The sequence below is a fragment of the Physella acuta genome, unplaced genomic scaffold (assembly GCF_028476545.2).
Source record: "Physella acuta isolate Inbredline_101_S28 unplaced genomic scaffold, ASM2847654v3 ptg000852l, whole genome shotgun sequence".
Classification (NCBI taxonomy): Eukaryota; Metazoa; Mollusca; class Gastropoda; family Physidae; genus Physella; species Physella acuta.
Genome location: NW_026732369.1, coordinates 173,460 through 190,418, shown reverse-complemented (window position 1 = coordinate 190,418; position 16,959 = coordinate 173,460). Strand labels below are relative to the sequence as shown.

The 16,959-nt window shown below is 37.4% G+C and overlaps 3 protein-coding genes across 4 annotated transcripts; all 3 read left to right on the top strand.

The window, feature by feature from the left end:
* Nucleotides 1-811: 811 nt before the first annotated feature.
* LOC131952093 (uncharacterized) lies at nt 812-4,821 on the top strand. Its single transcript, XM_059314608.1, has 3 exons — nt 812-928; nt 2,314-2,387; nt 3,585-4,821. The coding sequence occupies exons 2-3, from the start codon at nt 2,360-2,362 to the stop codon at nt 4,544-4,546; spliced, it is 990 nt and encodes a 329-aa protein (XP_059170591.1). The 5' UTR covers nt 812-928; nt 2,314-2,359; the 3' UTR covers nt 4,547-4,821.
* Nucleotides 4,822-5,529: 708 nt separating this feature from the next.
* On the top strand, nt 5,530-9,308 carry LOC131952111 (uncharacterized). Of its 2 annotated transcripts, none has more exons than XM_059314630.1 (2): nt 5,530-5,629; nt 7,464-9,308. In XM_059314630.1, exon 2 carries the CDS (start codon nt 7,479-7,481, stop codon nt 8,682-8,684), a length of 1,206 nt encoding a protein of 401 aa, XP_059170613.1. In that variant the 5' UTR covers nt 5,530-5,629; nt 7,464-7,478; the 3' UTR covers nt 8,685-9,308. The 2 variants fall into 2 exon arrangements, with proteins under 2 accessions (XP_059170613.1, XP_059170614.1); XM_059314631.1 differs by lacking the exon at nt 5,530-5,629 and adding an exon at nt 5,761-5,908.
* Nucleotides 9,309-11,192: 1,884 nt separating this feature from the next.
* Nucleotides 11,193-15,922, top strand: LOC131952106 (uncharacterized). Its single transcript, XM_059314625.1, has 3 exons — nt 11,193-11,328; nt 11,799-11,925; nt 14,479-15,922. Exons 2-3 carry the CDS (start codon nt 11,903-11,905, stop codon nt 15,791-15,793), a joined length of 1,338 nt encoding a protein of 445 aa, XP_059170608.1. The 5' UTR covers nt 11,193-11,328; nt 11,799-11,902; the 3' UTR covers nt 15,794-15,922.
* Nucleotides 15,923-16,959: the final 1,037 nt, after the last annotated feature.

Below are 16,959 nucleotides of genomic sequence, written 5' to 3'. Positions count from 1 at the left end.
TTTTGACTCCTCATAAACTTGGGCAGATGTGTGCTCATGAAATATCAGAAATCTTTTGTTTCAGTGGCGTAGCCAGGAATTGGTCATGGGAGGGGTTCAAATATTTCTCCATATGTACAAAGTCATATATATATATATATATATATATATATATATATATATATATATATATATTATTATATATATATATATAAGGGTGTGAGTCCATGTGAAGTGTTATTACCCCCCCCCCTTGCCTACGCCACTTGTGTGTATTCATGGCGTCATTTCGTGAACCAAGAACATCAGACTAGAACCTGCAAGTAAATTGTTTAAATTGGATGGTCTATTTATTGCCTTCTAATCCCAGCTAGCTGTTTATTTAATTATGTTACTACACATAACTTTGTGTTTAATTATGTTACTACACCTCACTTTGAAAAACAAATTCCCGTATTCACCTTTCATTGTGTAGCTGTGGGCAGAGAAAATTCAAATATATGCCAGCTTTAAAGAACGCACCTCCTCCCCCCCTGAAATAACTTAAAGGGAAAATGTACTTTATAGATGTCTATCTACTCATATATCAAAGAACCATTTTAAAATTTTTTAACTAATTAAAAAAATATTAAAATCAATTTTAAAATATAATTTGTTAAGACATATTTGTTTTGTCCAAGTCCTATTAACACAATTGGAAAAACTAGATGATTTCAGAATTGTGTATATACTATAAATAGTTTAAAATGGCGTAAAAAGCGAAACCTCGATAAAACGTTTAATGACTTCACCGTAGGAGATGTGAACCAGCATTAGACTATGTGGGGCTAGGTAGAGGGAGATAAGCCGTGTAGGCCCTTGGAAAAATTCTACACACGTAAAACCCGATAACATTATTTATGTTTAGCGACCATATCCTAAACTGATGCATTTGGATAATTATATGAAGGTAGGGCTTTAAAAAATAAAAGTAAACTGGCAGTTATAGAGTAGAGCATCATTAAGGCCTTATTTTCTGCAACTATCCATTAATCCTTTCGTTAACGTTAAGTCATGGGTAAGCAGCACTCCACTGTACGTGTAACTTTGACTTAATGTAGATTAATCATATATTGGTATGTAGATGTGTTTGTATGTAGATGGTAACGTGTGTAGATGGTAACATGTGTAGATGGTGACATATGTAGATGTTTTTGTATGTAGAATAGATGGTGACATGTGTAGATGGTAACATGTGTAGATGGTAACATGTGTAGATGGTAACGTGTGTAGATGGTAACATGTGTAGATGGTAACATGTGTAGATGATAACGTGTGTATATGGTCACATGTGTAGATGGTAACGTGTGTAGAAGGTAACGTGTTTAGATTCTTTCACGATTACATTGCATTCTTTATAAGGGAGGTGTAAAACGGCGAAAACTATTGAAATTTCTTTTAGTTTTATAGCACTGTTAGAATATTTTCTTTATACCGTGGATACAATAAAGTATAAAGCTAGAATAGTTGAACAAAATTAATAAGGTTTAAGTATCTGGAAATAGGATTCAATTAACAGGAATGAAAAATCCAAACTTTTGGCACACGAAACAAAATGCACAATATAATGAGAGTTGATGTGTAGATTGGTGACTGCATTACAACATTAGACTAAATTTAAATCAAATTGTTTATAACCTCCTTCCTAAAATAAAATTTCAAAACTAAAATTCACCTAAAATTAGTTTTGGGGTCGGTGTGGTCGAGTCGGTAAAGTTCATGGTTGTTAAACCGAAAAGTCTCGAGATCGAACCCTCGGGCAGATGATGCTCTATAGCTGGGGACAGCCACTCTTCTAGGAGAGACAACTCCAAAACAAAACAAAAAACTGCTGTCTTGTAGTTTGTTCTTGGTTGGACAAAGGCTATGGAAGCAAATCCCAAAAGAAAAGAAGGCTGAAATCGGAGTCAACGGCCTATATGACGCGTAACAAGTTGACACGTATATTTTATAGTGTTGGAGGGAATCCCTTTCTACACTAAAATTAAGATCGAAGAAGAAGAAGTGTTTATTAATGGACTGCCCCAGTAAGTAAGAGACCCTCTGAATATTCAGTTACAATTGTACAAAATGATCTTGAACCGTAGCATATAAAACTAGCTTAAATATTAAAATGATCCACCAAATATAACATTTCTACCATTGGAGTTGAAGAAATTTCCAAAATTAAAATATTATCTGTTACGAAAAGTAAAGATATTCAACCAATGCATTTTAAAGTAAAGGTAAAGTTAACCAGTGCATATGAACAGTTATTTCCCCTACTCTTCACATGTACATATCCTAATCTAACAGATACGACTGATGTGTTAGATAAACAAGATTGACCAAGTATTTCAAAATGGCCGCCAGTGGACAGAGACCTTTAGGTAAGCTGATAGATTCAAAGGGGAAAATATGTGTTTTATTAAATTATAACGAGAAATGTTATAGTGACAAATATATGTTATAACGAGAAATGTTATAGTGACAAATATATGTTATAACGAGAAATGTTATAGTGACAAATACATGTGTGTGTATTATAGCAAGAGATGTCACGGTGACAAATATGTGTTAGTATTATAACAGGACACAATATATATGACAAATTGCATTTTGATGTTTCTGTATTAAATGCAACATTTTAGATTCAGTCCAGCCTTAATAAATAGGTACATAACTAGATCTAGTTTAAATTCACTTCAACATGTTCATTGCTTGTGTTCATAAGTGCATTAGTAAGATTCTATAAAATCAGCCTTATATACGTCATTCAACCGTTCAAGAGGGAACAGTAAGGAAATTTATTGGTCATTCTAGTAATTTTGTATGAAGTGTCAAAAATTCTAGAAATATTGAATTGTAATTTTAATGTCCACATATTAAAGGTATGTAAAAAAAGGGGTGACCGGAAAATACGAAACGAAAACTGCGCAATGGAAATTTGAGCTCTTTAACACAAGGGCATTTTTGTTTACTAAAATAGAGAATTCATAAACATTAGCAAAGAATGAAAACATGTACATTGTAGCTTAATAAAACATTTTTTTTCATGAAATACGACAAAATTGTAGTAGTATAATTAATTTGTAATGCTCATTTTTCTGTTAGTGAAGTTTTCTGTCGTGCAAATTCCGCGTGCGCATTTTTCTTGGAACCTTTTTAGTTAAGGGGTCATCCATAAATGACGTCAAGCTTTTTTTGACGATTTTTACCTCCCCCCCCTCCCCTCCGTCACACGTCGTCACAAAAAGCCACCCCCCCCCCTAAAATGACGTCACACCTCAACCTACAACCTCCCTCAAAATTGCAGTTGAATTTTTTTAAAACATCGATATTTTTCTAAAATCTTGTCTAAACTATTACAATTTATTAAAACAGTTATCTAAAACGCGAAATAACGTCTAAAAATCGTTTTCTAACATTGCTTTTTTATAATGCAAAAATGTGACGTCGCATTTTCTGACCCCCCCCCCCCCCCCTCCCCCTCCCCTCATCACACATCGTCACAAAATTACGGACCCCCTCCCCCCTACGAGTGTGACGTCATTTATGGATGACCCCCAAAATATGCTATTCTCCAGGTGACAAGAAGAACATCGTAGTACTAGGACGGACTGGAAACGGCAAAACTTCCACGATCAGAACTTTGCTGGGTGACACAGAGATAAAACACACACGGTCTAACGGTGCTAACAATGTTTTGGTCTATGAAGGAGAACTGGGCAAGGAAAAAGTAACTCTGGTTGAATGTGAGTGTATTGGAGATTCTGTGCAAGATTTGAATTATCCAATCGAAACGATCGTGGACTCCGCCAGCGATGTTTTTAAACCGTGTGAAAACAGAATCGATGCGTTTGTTGTGGTGTTGAAGTTTGGTGTGAGGTTTACCACACAGGAACAGGACGCAGTGCGGATGGTGAAGTGCTTGTTTGGTGATAATGTGATGAGAGATTTTGGTGTGGTTGTCATGACGTGTGGAGATAATTTTGATAAGGAGGAAGAGGAGTTGTCGTTTGATGATTGGTGTGGTAAGCAAACTGGCAACATCAAGGCTTTGTTTGAAGAGATAAACCAGAGGGTTGTTCTTGTTGACAATACTTTAGTGAGAAAACATCAGATCAATGAAGTGAAAAACACGAAATTGATTTATATTATTGAACACTTTAAGGATATTTTGTCCAAGTTACCAAACGTATATTGCGAAAATGATTTTGTAAAGTCTGAAAGTGGAAGGAACGAGCTTTGTGGGAGAGAAAACAGATTAAAGCTGGAACGTCAGACCCGAGAGATGTTGGATAAAATGGATGTAGATATAAGCAGAGCTGTAGTACAAGAAACGTTTGAAACACTTTTGAAAGAACTATCAGATTACAGAGATCAATATTTGAGCGAAGATCAAGACAGTGATTTTATACAACAACAACTATACGCCATCAGTTTACGTGAAAAACAAATTACTGAAAAAATGGCATCAAATGTTACTACTTTTAAGAGTTTCGGTCTTATAGTAAAAACTTTTTTTGATAAATTACTAGAAAACTAAGCAATGGTAATTTTAATGTAGCCTTTAAATATAAATGTGTGTGTTAATTGTTAAGTAATTATTTATTCTTCTACAAGCATTTGAATAAAACAAGAGTCAAATCTGATTGGTGTAATGAAATGTATCATATCTAGAGGTAGAAAATCGATCAGCAAATACACTGCTGATAGCAAAGTGTGTACAGGGGTTTTTAAAGCAGAAGAGTTAACACAGGGAACATAGCGGGGGAGTGCGGAGAATGTTGCTAAGGGGAGATTACAGGGGTTTCAGTGGGGTGGCGGGGAATGAGGTGGTTTTACAGGAGTTCTAGTAAAATATAGGTGGGGGTGGTAAAGAGAGGTGGGTTTACAGGAGTTATAGTAAAATAAATGTGGGGTGGGATGATAAGGAAAGAAAGATGAGGGTGATAAGGGGTTGGTAAGAAAAAGTGGGGTTTGGGGAATAAGGGTGGGATTACAGAGGCTTTAGTGAAGTAAAGGTGGGGTCGGGGTGGGGAAAGAAAGAAAGAAAGATTAGGGTGATAACCTGTTGATTAGAAAAAGTGTGGGTTGGGAAATAAGGATGGGATAACAGTATTTGCTGGGGAAAAATACGGGTGGGTGGGGACAGAATATTGCAGGCGGTGGTGGTAAGTATGTTAGTCATAAGAGGGTTTAGGTCTGTTAAATAATGGGTGGGGAAGGGGTAGTTTAGGCAAAATTGTTTCGTTTAAAGGTTTGTGTGCATTATAAGGTTCAATTATTTTCTCAAATATTTTATAAATTTCTATTGTCAGATAATATATTTTGTGTAAAAAGTAGGGTTTATTAATATTTTGTCAATAAAATTCTAACAATTATGTTTAAATCGTTTTTATTTTGATACGCACGTAATGAAATAAACAAAAGGACACATTTTTAACCTAACTTTCTTCCGTCAACCTAGAACTGGATCTAATTCTAATAAAAGTAAAATCGGGATTTCCTAGAAAACCTGACCCAGTTAGACGCGGGTTAAAGTTCACTTACAAAACTTGCATCTTTCACTCCTTTCAGAGTTGTGCCGGCTTTGTGTACGTGAATATCTCCTCACTACATTGTTACGGTAGGTAAATACGTTAACATATATTGCTCTATGTTTACAGTTTGTTGTTTCGTTAGAAATTAAACTGGGGTTATTCATGCTAAATTTTGAGTGCTAGTTTAACAGCTCGTTGGTCATACGCGACCATTCGTTGATGTTAGTGGTATGCTTGTTATACCAAGCGATGGTTTTGTTATATCTATGGATGTGATATTGATTATACGTGTGGTTTCGGCATTCCTCGTCCACTCGCTGTATTCAATACATTTGTGTGCGGTATGACGACGCTGTGATATATAGGTATACAGAATAATTTGAAACTATATTTTAAAAGATATTACTGTAAGTTCTTTTCTGATCCGTACATTAATCCCTGCGAAGTTTTAAAAGCGTGCCTGTATTTAGATAAATTTGTGGATTTATACATACAATCAGTGTTTCTTCCAGACTTTTTTCTCCGGGGGTGGGCACTTGAATTTTTCGGGGGGGGGGGGGTGCGGTAGACTTTCTTCGGGGGGGGGGGGGGGGCGGCACTGTTAAAAGTATATAATTTCTATATAAATTATATACATTTCATTTCGTTCGGGGTGGGGGGGGGGGCGGTAAAAATCCGAAGAGATGCCCGAAAGAAACTCTGCATACAATCTTTAAACGTGTGTTTGTTTGCAAGTCAAACTGTAGGCCGCATGTGGACTCACAGAGTATTATTTGTTTGATGTAAATAAAGCCCAATACACACAACTAATTATTTTGAAAAATGAACTAGGGTACAATGTATATAACTAAGTAAAATTGATGGTGTACTGTTTCCAAAACTATAAAAAAATTATTTTTAACGTTTTGACCGCGTGCTTTTTTAAACACCCCCTTCCGCAACAAAGTTAAAATATAAGTATCTGTATGTGTATTATCTAAAAAAGCCATTAATTACATTTATCGTGTTCTCCGGCGTATAAGGTGACTTGCTAACCAGAAAAATCTTCCTTCTTCTTCTTCTTCTTCGTTCTTAATTATTAGTGTTGAAGGGGATCGAGATTTATCTGCCAGTGGGTTTGAACTCGAGACTTTGTTCGAATTTATCAACCATGAGCTTTTTGCCGACTCGACCACGCCTCCAACACAATTAAGCGTTACGTGTCAACTGGTTATGCGCCATTGAGGCCATTGACTCCGATTTCAGCCTGCTTTTCTTTTTTTGGATTTGCTTCCATAGCCTTTGTCCAACCAAGAACAAACTACAAGGCAGCAGTTGTTTAATTTTGGAGTTGTCTCTCCTAGAAGAGTGGCTGTCCCCAGCTAACGAGCCTCATCTGCCCGAGGGTTCGAACTCGAGACTTTTCGGTTTAGCAATCATGAGCTTTACCGACTCGACCACGCCGAACCCCAAAAATCTTCCGAATTGTAAGGGTCACGTAAACACCTGGTGTCGTCATAAGGGTCACGTAAACACCTGGTGTCGTCATAAGGGTCACGTAAACACCTGGTGTCGTCATAAGGTCACGTAAACACCTGGTGTCGTCATAAGGGTCACGTAAACACCTGGTGTCGTCATAAGGGTCACGTAAACACCTGGTGTCGTCATAAGGGTCACGTAAACACCTGGTCTCGTCCATCAATCTAAAGATACGACAATTTGTGTTTCATATTTTTAACTAAATATTTGGTATTGTTTTATATGCCTAGTCGACTTATACGCCAGCTAATATAGTGATATAATTTACCGTTTTAAAAGGTTCGATATTTTCTTTTCACAAATCATAGTATCGAGTGGATTGTCCACTTAGTGTTCTTAATACCAGTCTTAGACATCTAAGTGGTGGTGTAGACTAACAATGGCATTTTTTAAAAATTTCAGTAGAAAATTGCGGAAATGGTGAATCTTGTTCTACTGGGAAGAACTGGCAACGGCAAGAGGTCAACGGGTAATTCTATTCTGGGAGAGAATGTCTTTAACGTTAGGAGTAACCTGGGGGTGAATGATGCTGCGGCTGTGGATGGCACCAGGGGTGGGGTTAATGTTGTCAACTGTTGGTGTGTGGGTGACACGGGTGACGACATGGCTGTGGGGATAAAGGCCACAGAAGATTCCGGGGAGATGGCGCTGGAGAGTTGTGGAGACAAGATAAACATGTTTGTATTGGTGCTGAAGTACGGGGTCAGGTTCACCAAACAAGAGAAGGACGCCGTGGAGAGGGTGAAAAAAGTCTTTGGTCAAGACGTGTTGAGAAACTGGGGCGTCATGGTGATGACGTATGGGGATAACTTTCAGTTAGATGCTGAGGATTCTGATTTGAGTTTTGAGAGTTGGTTGAAGGAACAGCGTGGGGATATACAACATTTGTTGGAGGAGATGAAGTACAGGTGTGTGTTGTTTGACAACAAGACAAGAGACGAGGTCAGGAGACGGGAACAGAGAGAGAAGTTGATGTCTTTTGTCAAACAGTTACCGGCTGGTCGGCCGTACAGCGGGGAGGACTTCAAGAGGGCTGGTCCTGCCCGCGATGAAATGATTAGGTCAGTCCAGATTGATGAGTTTAAAGTTGTAGTCAGGAAGTTGATTGACGACATTAAACGGTCGTTGGATCGTCATGACACGACTAAAGATCAACTGGTGACATTTGTAAAGCAGTTAAATGAAGCAGAAGAAAAAATCATTCATGAATTCGGTTCGTCAAGAAGTCTGTACAGCGAGCTGATGGACATTCGGCACCTGCAAAAAAGAATTAAAGCTTTGAATGATGAGGGATTAGTATTTGTTGTAATAATATTTGTGTTGAACATACTGTGTAGAGCATACAGAAGTCTATTGAACATAATGCCTAAAGTTCCCAGACGTGTGTTAAACGTAATGTCTAGAGCATACAGTTTAATTGCTACTTGCTTCATCATTCCCCTCGACTCCATGACTTACGTCATTCTAGTACTCTACCCCTATGGCCCCAGTGTGATTAGAAAACCAGTAACAAACTTTCTGCAGCATGTCTACATCTGTACCATCAAGGTTGTGCCTGATGATGTTTGGAGAATACACAAAGTTAAGCAGTTTTTTGAGAGAAGAATGGAGTACATGGACTGACATGTTACGTTGGTACATGTTATACACACTTGTGTATTTACATATACCACTACACGAACTCACAAACCTACACATAAACACAGCTACATCAATCCGCACACCGACACCAAACTCACACACATACACTCATAAATGCACATACAAATATACAAGCCTTCTCACACACACACACACACACACACACACACACTTAACCAACTCACACACCTTCGCATATAAACTTGTGTATATCAACCCACACCTAAACCAATTAACAGACGTACACCCATATTATACTAAACAAACACACGTATCTCTACGCCAACTCATACACCTACACTCATACACACACCTTCACAAATACACACACACACACCCCATCTCACACACTTTCACCAATCAGCATATCAATAGCCATATACACCTAGAACAACTGATATGGGATGTTCACGTGAACTGTTTAGAGAAAATCGTCATCAATCTTTATCAATAAATTATTTACAATTACAATTGATGTATATGTAAATCTCAAGTTATGTCTTTGTTTTATGATAGCGGATAAGAAGTTGATTTAATTCGATTCAACCTTTCTATTTTTCATTAATAAACTGGCGTAGTATCATTTAAAAAAAAATCATATCTACACATGTGTTGTCAAAGTTTACATTTTAAATTCCTTTTAAATTAAAAAAATTACAATTTTAACAACATTGTTTGTTTCCTTGTTATGAATAAATGAAATTCTTATAGTCTACTTAAGAATCATGTCGAATCTCTTTGATTTTTAAATTCTATTATATCTGATTTGATTGGTAGATATTGTATTCACCCACGCCCACATCAGTTCTGCCTCTGATCCCTTTCGACAGATCTCTATCAGGATATTTTCCACTTGGTTTGCTCCGCTTACAAATAATTCCCAGCCTTAAAATGCTAAGAAATCCGGTGAGCTTCTGTAAAGGTGTGTAAAACCTCAAATATCGCTAACAATTACCTCCCTAATCCCGAGTTTTCGACCTCTACGTAGGCGTTGGTAGAGGGCAGAGGATTACTGGGTGGGAAATGGTAGTGGGCAGAGGATTACTGGGTGGGAAATGGTAGTGGGCAGAGGATTACTGGGTGGGAAATGGTAGTGGGCAGAGGATTACTGGGTGGGAAATGGTAGTGGGCAGAGGATTACTGGGTGGGAAATGGTAGTGGGCAGAGGATTACTGGGTGGGAAATGGTAGTGGGCAGATTAGAGGAACAAGTCTAGTATGTAAGTTAAGCAGCGGAAGTAGAGTTTAGGTATTTAAGGACGACTGTGGGTGACACCAAATCGAAAAGTTGGCACATTTTTCGACGAAAAAAAAAACCTTTTCTTTCCAGTTCAAATAATAAAATGGAAGACAGGAAGGGTGACACCAAACAGATAAAAAAAAATTGTTGCAGAGGGAGAGGTAACATCTTCAGTTACTGTACAAATAGTCACCCGATCTAGTGACGCCACTGCATAACACACCAACATCAACGTCGCTAACATTTGTCTAAGTTACATTTAATGTGTTCTTCTGTCTCACAAGTCAATTTAACTTAATTGATTTAAACTGTAGAAACGGTAAATGAATGATCTTATGCAGCATCGCTGTATTTATAAATGTCGAGCTAAACGACTACAGCAGTAGACTTTATATCTAGGTCATATAATGTCAAGGCCATCCAACCAGCTGGCTGTACCAGAGGTTAATCTTTGATGGTTTGTTTACATGTAGGGGTTGGGGTTATAACCTTTACAGTTTACCCCCCCCCCTAAACGTTGGATGCAACGATCATGTGACCTAGCCAAACTGGGACACTGTGTGTCAGACCCTATCAGCATGTGTACGTGCTATTAATAGATACAAACAGCTAGATATTCTGAGGTAGGGGTTTACTGTGATCAAAACGTGTTCATTGTTATCTTGCTAATCATTTTGTTTTGTCTGTCCATCTGTATGCTTGTCTGTCTAACATTATTTCTGTCTATCATCGGTTTCTCTCACTGTTTGTCTGTCGTTATGTCTATCCAGTGTTTCTTTTAGACTATTTTCTCCGGGGGGGGGGGGGCACTTGAAATTTTCGGGGGGGGGGGCGGTAGACTTTCTTGGGGGGGGGGGCGGACACTGTTAAAAGTATATATTTTCTACATAAATTATATAAATTTCATTTCGTTCGGGGGGGGGGGGGGGGGGCGGTAGAATTTTTCTGGGGGGGGGGGGGGGGGGGGGTCAGACGAGCGCCCCCCCCCCCCCCCCCCGAAGAGATGCCTGGAAAAAAAACTCTGGGTCTATCCGTGTCTGTTTTTGTCCTTATCTAATTATAAAGAAACTATTTTGAGCACACAATTTTAAAAGTTTAAACAGACTGATAGGCTACATAGAACCTAAACGAAATAAATTTTTAGCTTATAATTTAGGTATCTTCTCCAACTTTTTATTTATCAACATTCTGTTAACCAGCTCTCGTTCAGATGAATCATTTTCCATTACGTGTTTTGGTATCTATTTTTAGATTATATTTTCTGAGAAAGAAAGCTTTCAACCGAGCTGCGCATGATCATTGACCTAGTTATTTCAACAACAAGCCTGGCGTGTTGCAGTGAATCGTTATGTTGTAAGGTATAGAAATCTACTGATGTTACAAGCCAGTAAGTAATTAACTAAGCAACGTTTGTAAAGTTTGTAATGTTAATGATTTAGTAATGATTAAGCTTGTTTAAAGAAATAAATGATCAAATGTAACTAACCATGACAGCTAGCCATCCATAATATAAAAAAATATGTTACTCTATAATTAAGTATAATTAGAACTAGATATCTACGTTTGTTTTCTTTTTTAGGCATTCAACGCTTTGTAATCAGTGTTTCTTTCAGACATATTTTTTTGCTAGAGGGCGGACACTTTAACCTTTCGAAGGGGCGGGGTGCGGGGTAGTGTTAATTGCGATTCGGGGAAGGGGAATATGTTGCCTCCAAAGAGAAGTCTGAAAGAAATTGCGTAAAGCATCTGTTTTTAAAATCGATTTTTTTGTAAAACACCTTTCTGTGAAAAAAAAAGTTTAACCAATAGGTTTTATCGAAACAATGATGAAACTTTCTGCCTACTTATTGACTGTAGTGCCAATAAGAACTTCACACTGAACAGAAGTTGACAAGAGTAGTCGCCCATCTTGGTTCCAGAAGAGGATCTCTAGCCTGTCTTCCATAACCATACTGATTACCATGTCAGCTGAATTGACCTCAAGGTATTTTGTTTATGTTGTGTGGAAGAGTGGGGGTTAGGGGGGGGGGGGGGGGTTGAGAGTTGAGGGTGGAGAGTGGAGAGTGGGTTGGGGGGGGGCGGGGTTGAGCAAATACAAATAATAAATACAGGTGGTAAATATGTGTGGTTGGTCCACTAGATCAACCATTATTTTACTAACAGCCCTAGCACGGGAAGTGAACCAACAGTTAACCCATATAAAATCTATCAGCTTGTGTGTTCACGGTATCGTACACCTACAGCAGCTCTTACTGATGTTTATTCGAGTTTTGACAACTTTCACACACATATTAACACCGTAATTATTGTTCTTACTGGACGGTGTAGTCGGGTGGTAGAGTGATGGATTGCTAGCACAGAGGTCTCAAGTTTGTATACAGATCCGAGCTCGAGAATGCAGGACATAGGTGAGTTCATCGAGCTCTGATGGGTACCTGACAGAGGCGTATCCAGGTTTTCGTTGTAGGGGGAGCGAAAAGAGCAAAAAAAGGCGCCGAATTTTTAACACGTTCTATATACGTGTATTATATATATATATATATATATATATATATATATATATATATATATATATATATATATATATATATATATATATATATATATATATATATATGTATATATATATATATATATATATATATATATAATTACTAGCTGTATGTTATTACTTTGCTATGATGTAAAATAAATTGAAAGTAGCACTCTGAAGAAATAAGAAAAAACACACAATGAAGGGCGACAAACAAAAATTGTATCAATCTAAAAAATAAAATATGCACACACTACAACCAAAAACAATGAACGTATCACAATCTGTTTTGTAATTCTTGTAAAAAAAATTCTTACATAATAATTCCTGAGAAATTATTTAAGACAAGTGAAATAGGGGAAATAATCACTCTCTTAATATAAATATGTATATATCTACAAATTTAATTATAAATGTCAAAACAAATAAATAATTACTTTAGAATATAATAAAATTGTTTAACACTATTCGTGTTTACAAAATGTTTTTGTCTATAATCATAATTTAATATATTGTCATCATAAATGCTAAAGTATTACAGCATAATGAAAGTTTTTAAAATCAGAGTTGGTATAAAAACCACACTTTTCGATGTAGTAAACAAACGGTCGGAATAACAGCTTACATTTAACTAATAATTTGTCTTTTAGTTCAGATCATATATTTTTAACTAACTATCGCTTCTTTTTGTTCTTTAAAGATCATTTTTAACATGGTGATAGGTATGGGTTAGATCACTGTATTGATCACACACCTTTTTACTGGTAATTACAAAAACAATATTTACAGAGTTTTACGTTTACAAAGCTAATTTTCTGGCGGCATGTTACTTTGGTACATCATTACGCGTTTTTCTACATGTACTTAACAGATCAGTTCAGGGTGGGTTGGGGGGGGGGGGGAACAACTTCATTCACCACTGTCCGGTCACTTTAGGTCAATTATCCAACCCAGTGTATACCTAGGTGTGACATTAATGTCGCTCTACACAATTGTGGTGGTGAGGTGTGTGCGGGGGGGGGGAGATATCCGAGATAACCAACTCAGAGTGAACATAGCGTCAGTTTGTAGATGACTGTTCTAAACATACATATATATTACACAAATATATATTACACAAATACATATTACAGAAATAGGGAGGGGGGTTGTAACTGTTTCATATAATTTATAATCGTAATCACTATCGTCCAAACTGTAAGAATACTACTACTTCATCGTGATGACGTTTTTGACCTTGTCAAAATTTCCCCACCACTCCGCAGTTTGCTCATAAGTAAATTTAAATAGAGGTGCCACATCAGTTGCATTTGTTTCTGTATTGTAATTTTTTTTTAATTGATCACACGATTCAAACTGTAGGCCTATATACAAAGTAATTATGCGTGAAGTTTTATGTATAACATTTTCTAATTCAATTATTCGTAAGAAAATACATTATACAGTTGCCTTAAACTTAACACCCCTCTTGCCAAGTGGTACTACCCGTAAAGGTTTTTTAAACATTGCAATGCATCCTAATGGTTATTTTTAGAATGGCAAACTGATGCAGCTGTTAATACGTGTTGTAAACGTAGACACTACTAGACTAGTACAAAAATGCTTAATTGCTGCATGAAAAGAAAGCTTGTGATTTACATAAATGTGCCGACCAAAAATATTTTTTAACAAATATCATTGTTTAAAACTTAGAGTTTAAAAAGTTTCAAAAAGGCGCCACTTTGCTGAAAATGGCCAGAGGGGGAGCGGCCGCTCCCCCTGCTCCCCCCCTGCGTACGCTACTGGTACCTGACTCACGATAAGGAAAGTAATGGTGGCTGGGCATAATGCTGACCACACCAGTAAAGGTGGCTGGGCATAGTGCTGACCACAGCAGTAAAGGTGGCTGGGCATAGTGCTGACCACACCATTCCTTTATATGCCGATGTCCATGAACATGAACTATATCTGCCCCATGAATCGTAAGGTCTGAACGAGGAACTGTACTAATTATTATTTCTACAGAAATCTTGAGAAAAGAAAGTCTATCCTCTTGCTTGGAAGAGAAGGTCTAGGCAAAAGCTCCACTGGCAACTCTATTCTTGGTTCACCTTTTTTTAAAGCCAAAAACTACAGCTTACCCGATGAAGAGAATTCTGTTGATGGTGTTTCCTCCCGTTGGACTGGCATCACAGTTGTAGACGGCATCAGTGTGAGGGACAAAGATTTGTCTGACAAGTACCTGGCTCTAAAGCTAGCTGTCTCGGGGTTCAAGGCCTTTGACCTTTGCCCTGACGGGTTCGATGCTGTGGTACTTGTGTTACAGTACGGTGTCAGGTTCACCAAACAGGAGAAGGACACTATTGCCGTCATCAGAGAAATATTTGGTCGTGATGTTTTTAAGAAATGGGGCGTCATTGTTATGACGTATGGGGACTCTTTTCAGCTGGACCATGACGACGAGGGTTCGAGTGGCACGATTCAGCAAAAGTTTGATGGGTGGAGAAAACAACAAGTGGGTGACATAAAAAAGTTGTTTGAAGAATGTGGTGAAAGGTGTGTTGTGTTCAACAACAAAGCAAATGATAAAGTTGTTAGAACTGCTCAATTAGATCACCTAAAAGAAGCGCTCAGTTGTTTAAAGTCTGACCCATACACACGCGAATGTTTCGAATATTCAATTCATGCGTTAATTATGTCATATGTTAGTGACATTAAGACACAAATAGACATACACATAGCTTCGCAAACAGAGCAAAACCAACCGGAGAATACGGTGGCATATTTATCGGATCTTAGAGAATGTTTAATATTGATAAAAGATGTCGTTGAGATTCTCTGTGGAATATTGAATTTGAATGAAGATCATTTCGTCGTTGTTAATAAAAATGATAATGTCGTTGTTAATGAAAAAGGTAATGTCGTTGCTAATGAAAAAGATAATGTGATTGTTAATGAAAATGACAATTTCGATGCTGTTAACGAAGATGATATTGTCGTTGTTAATGTAAAAGATAATGTCGTTGTTGTTAATGAAAATGATAACGTTGTTGAAAGTCCCTGTGAAACGAGGGGAGAAGAGAAGTTCGAATTTGTTGATTTAAAAGATACCCTGGATGTAAATGAAGCGGCAGCTGGTGTACCACCTAATGAAAAACAGAAATGGATGGAGATACTTCAACTAGTCAACCAGTTCATAAGCGAGTGTAATTCGCAGATAAACAACATACCCAGTTACTTTAGCTGGGAGTTTTTGTGGCACTGTTACAATTACATTTTTAATACGATTGGTTCACTTTATAATAAGTTGAAATGTATGGGCCTGCGTTACACCAACTGACATGGGAGCCATCAAGAGTATAATGAGCTGAATGACATTTCTCATGATTAGTTGTATAAAAATACAATATTTTTTTCCCTAAAATACTTTGTCAAACGATGCCTGAAATAAAATAATTTTGACAATAATTACGCATTAATTCGTGTGATTTACTGCTTTGTTATGTTTATGTGTATGAAAACGATACGCCAATAGGTAAATTTAGCAAAGTTACCTACTTAGAACTGATATTAGAAACTGTTTTAATGCACTGTTTGAAACAGGCCTAGTGAAATAGATATGGATATGGCAGAGTCGATAAATACGAAGTTGAGTAAATTACATGCAATAATTATAAACACACCACGAGGTGAAGAACAATTTGAAAATTTAAATAAAGAGAGGGAAAATCTAAAAAAAAGTTTAGATACTATCTTAATGAAAAAAATCTAATAACAAAGGCGTAACGTCAAAACTATCCGTGACGAAATAAACTGTTAAAATAGACCCAACAAAAGCTGCAAAAAATTGACTTTGGATTTTGAACTAAATCAATATAGAAGGTGGGGGGAAGGGGGGTGTGGGATTCTGCGGGAAATGGGAAGTGGGGGGGGGGGGGGGACGTATCATAGCAAAATGTATAGAACTTGAGTAAATGCACTTCAATCAAGGCTTGTATAAGGATATTTTCTGTGATTTTATTTCGTTTATGTTTACAGCGTATAACCTAAAGTTTAATACTTAAATCTTATAACTCAACGTGTGGCCGGCAAATGCGGGCTTTGACCGCACTTTGACAGTAACATATATACAAATACACAAATATATATATATATATATATATATATATCTATATATATAAAGCAAAGTGGTCAGGTGCCCGATAGGGCACTTCCCGGCGCCGCAGGCGCGTCAAATTTGGCACGATGGTGCCTTGGGGCAATAGAACACGAGAGCCGGTGACAGTTTGCCGAAAAGTCCAAAGAGAGGGGGGCAAAACTGACCTCGACTGACCGGCGCCTTATATGGGCTATATTACGAAAAAAAAATTTCCTCCGACGACCCCCCTTGAAATTTTGTGAGGTGGTAGGAGAACGCCTTGGGGTGTTAGAAAAAACTCGCCATGTCCGGGAAAAATCGGGAAATGGGTCAAAACTGACCAGTCGTATTTCCCTATATAATCTATG

Coding starts and splice junctions, on each gene's coding strand:
- LOC131952093 (XM_059314608.1), top strand. CDS start 2,360: ATGGCCGCCAGTGGACAGAGACCTTTAG. Junction 2,388..3,584: donor CAGTGGACAGAGACCTTTAG/GTAAGCTGATAG, acceptor GCTATTCTCCAG/GTGACAAGAAGAACATCGTA.
- LOC131952111 (XM_059314630.1), top strand. CDS start 7,479: ATGGTGAATCTTGTTCTACTGGGAAGAACTGGCAACGGCAAGAGGTCA.
- LOC131952106 (XM_059314625.1), top strand. CDS start 11,903: ATGTCAGCTGAATTGACCTCAAG. Junction 11,926..14,478: donor TCAGCTGAATTGACCTCAAG/GTATTTTGTTTA, acceptor TTATTTCTACAG/AAATCTTGAGAAAAGAAAGT.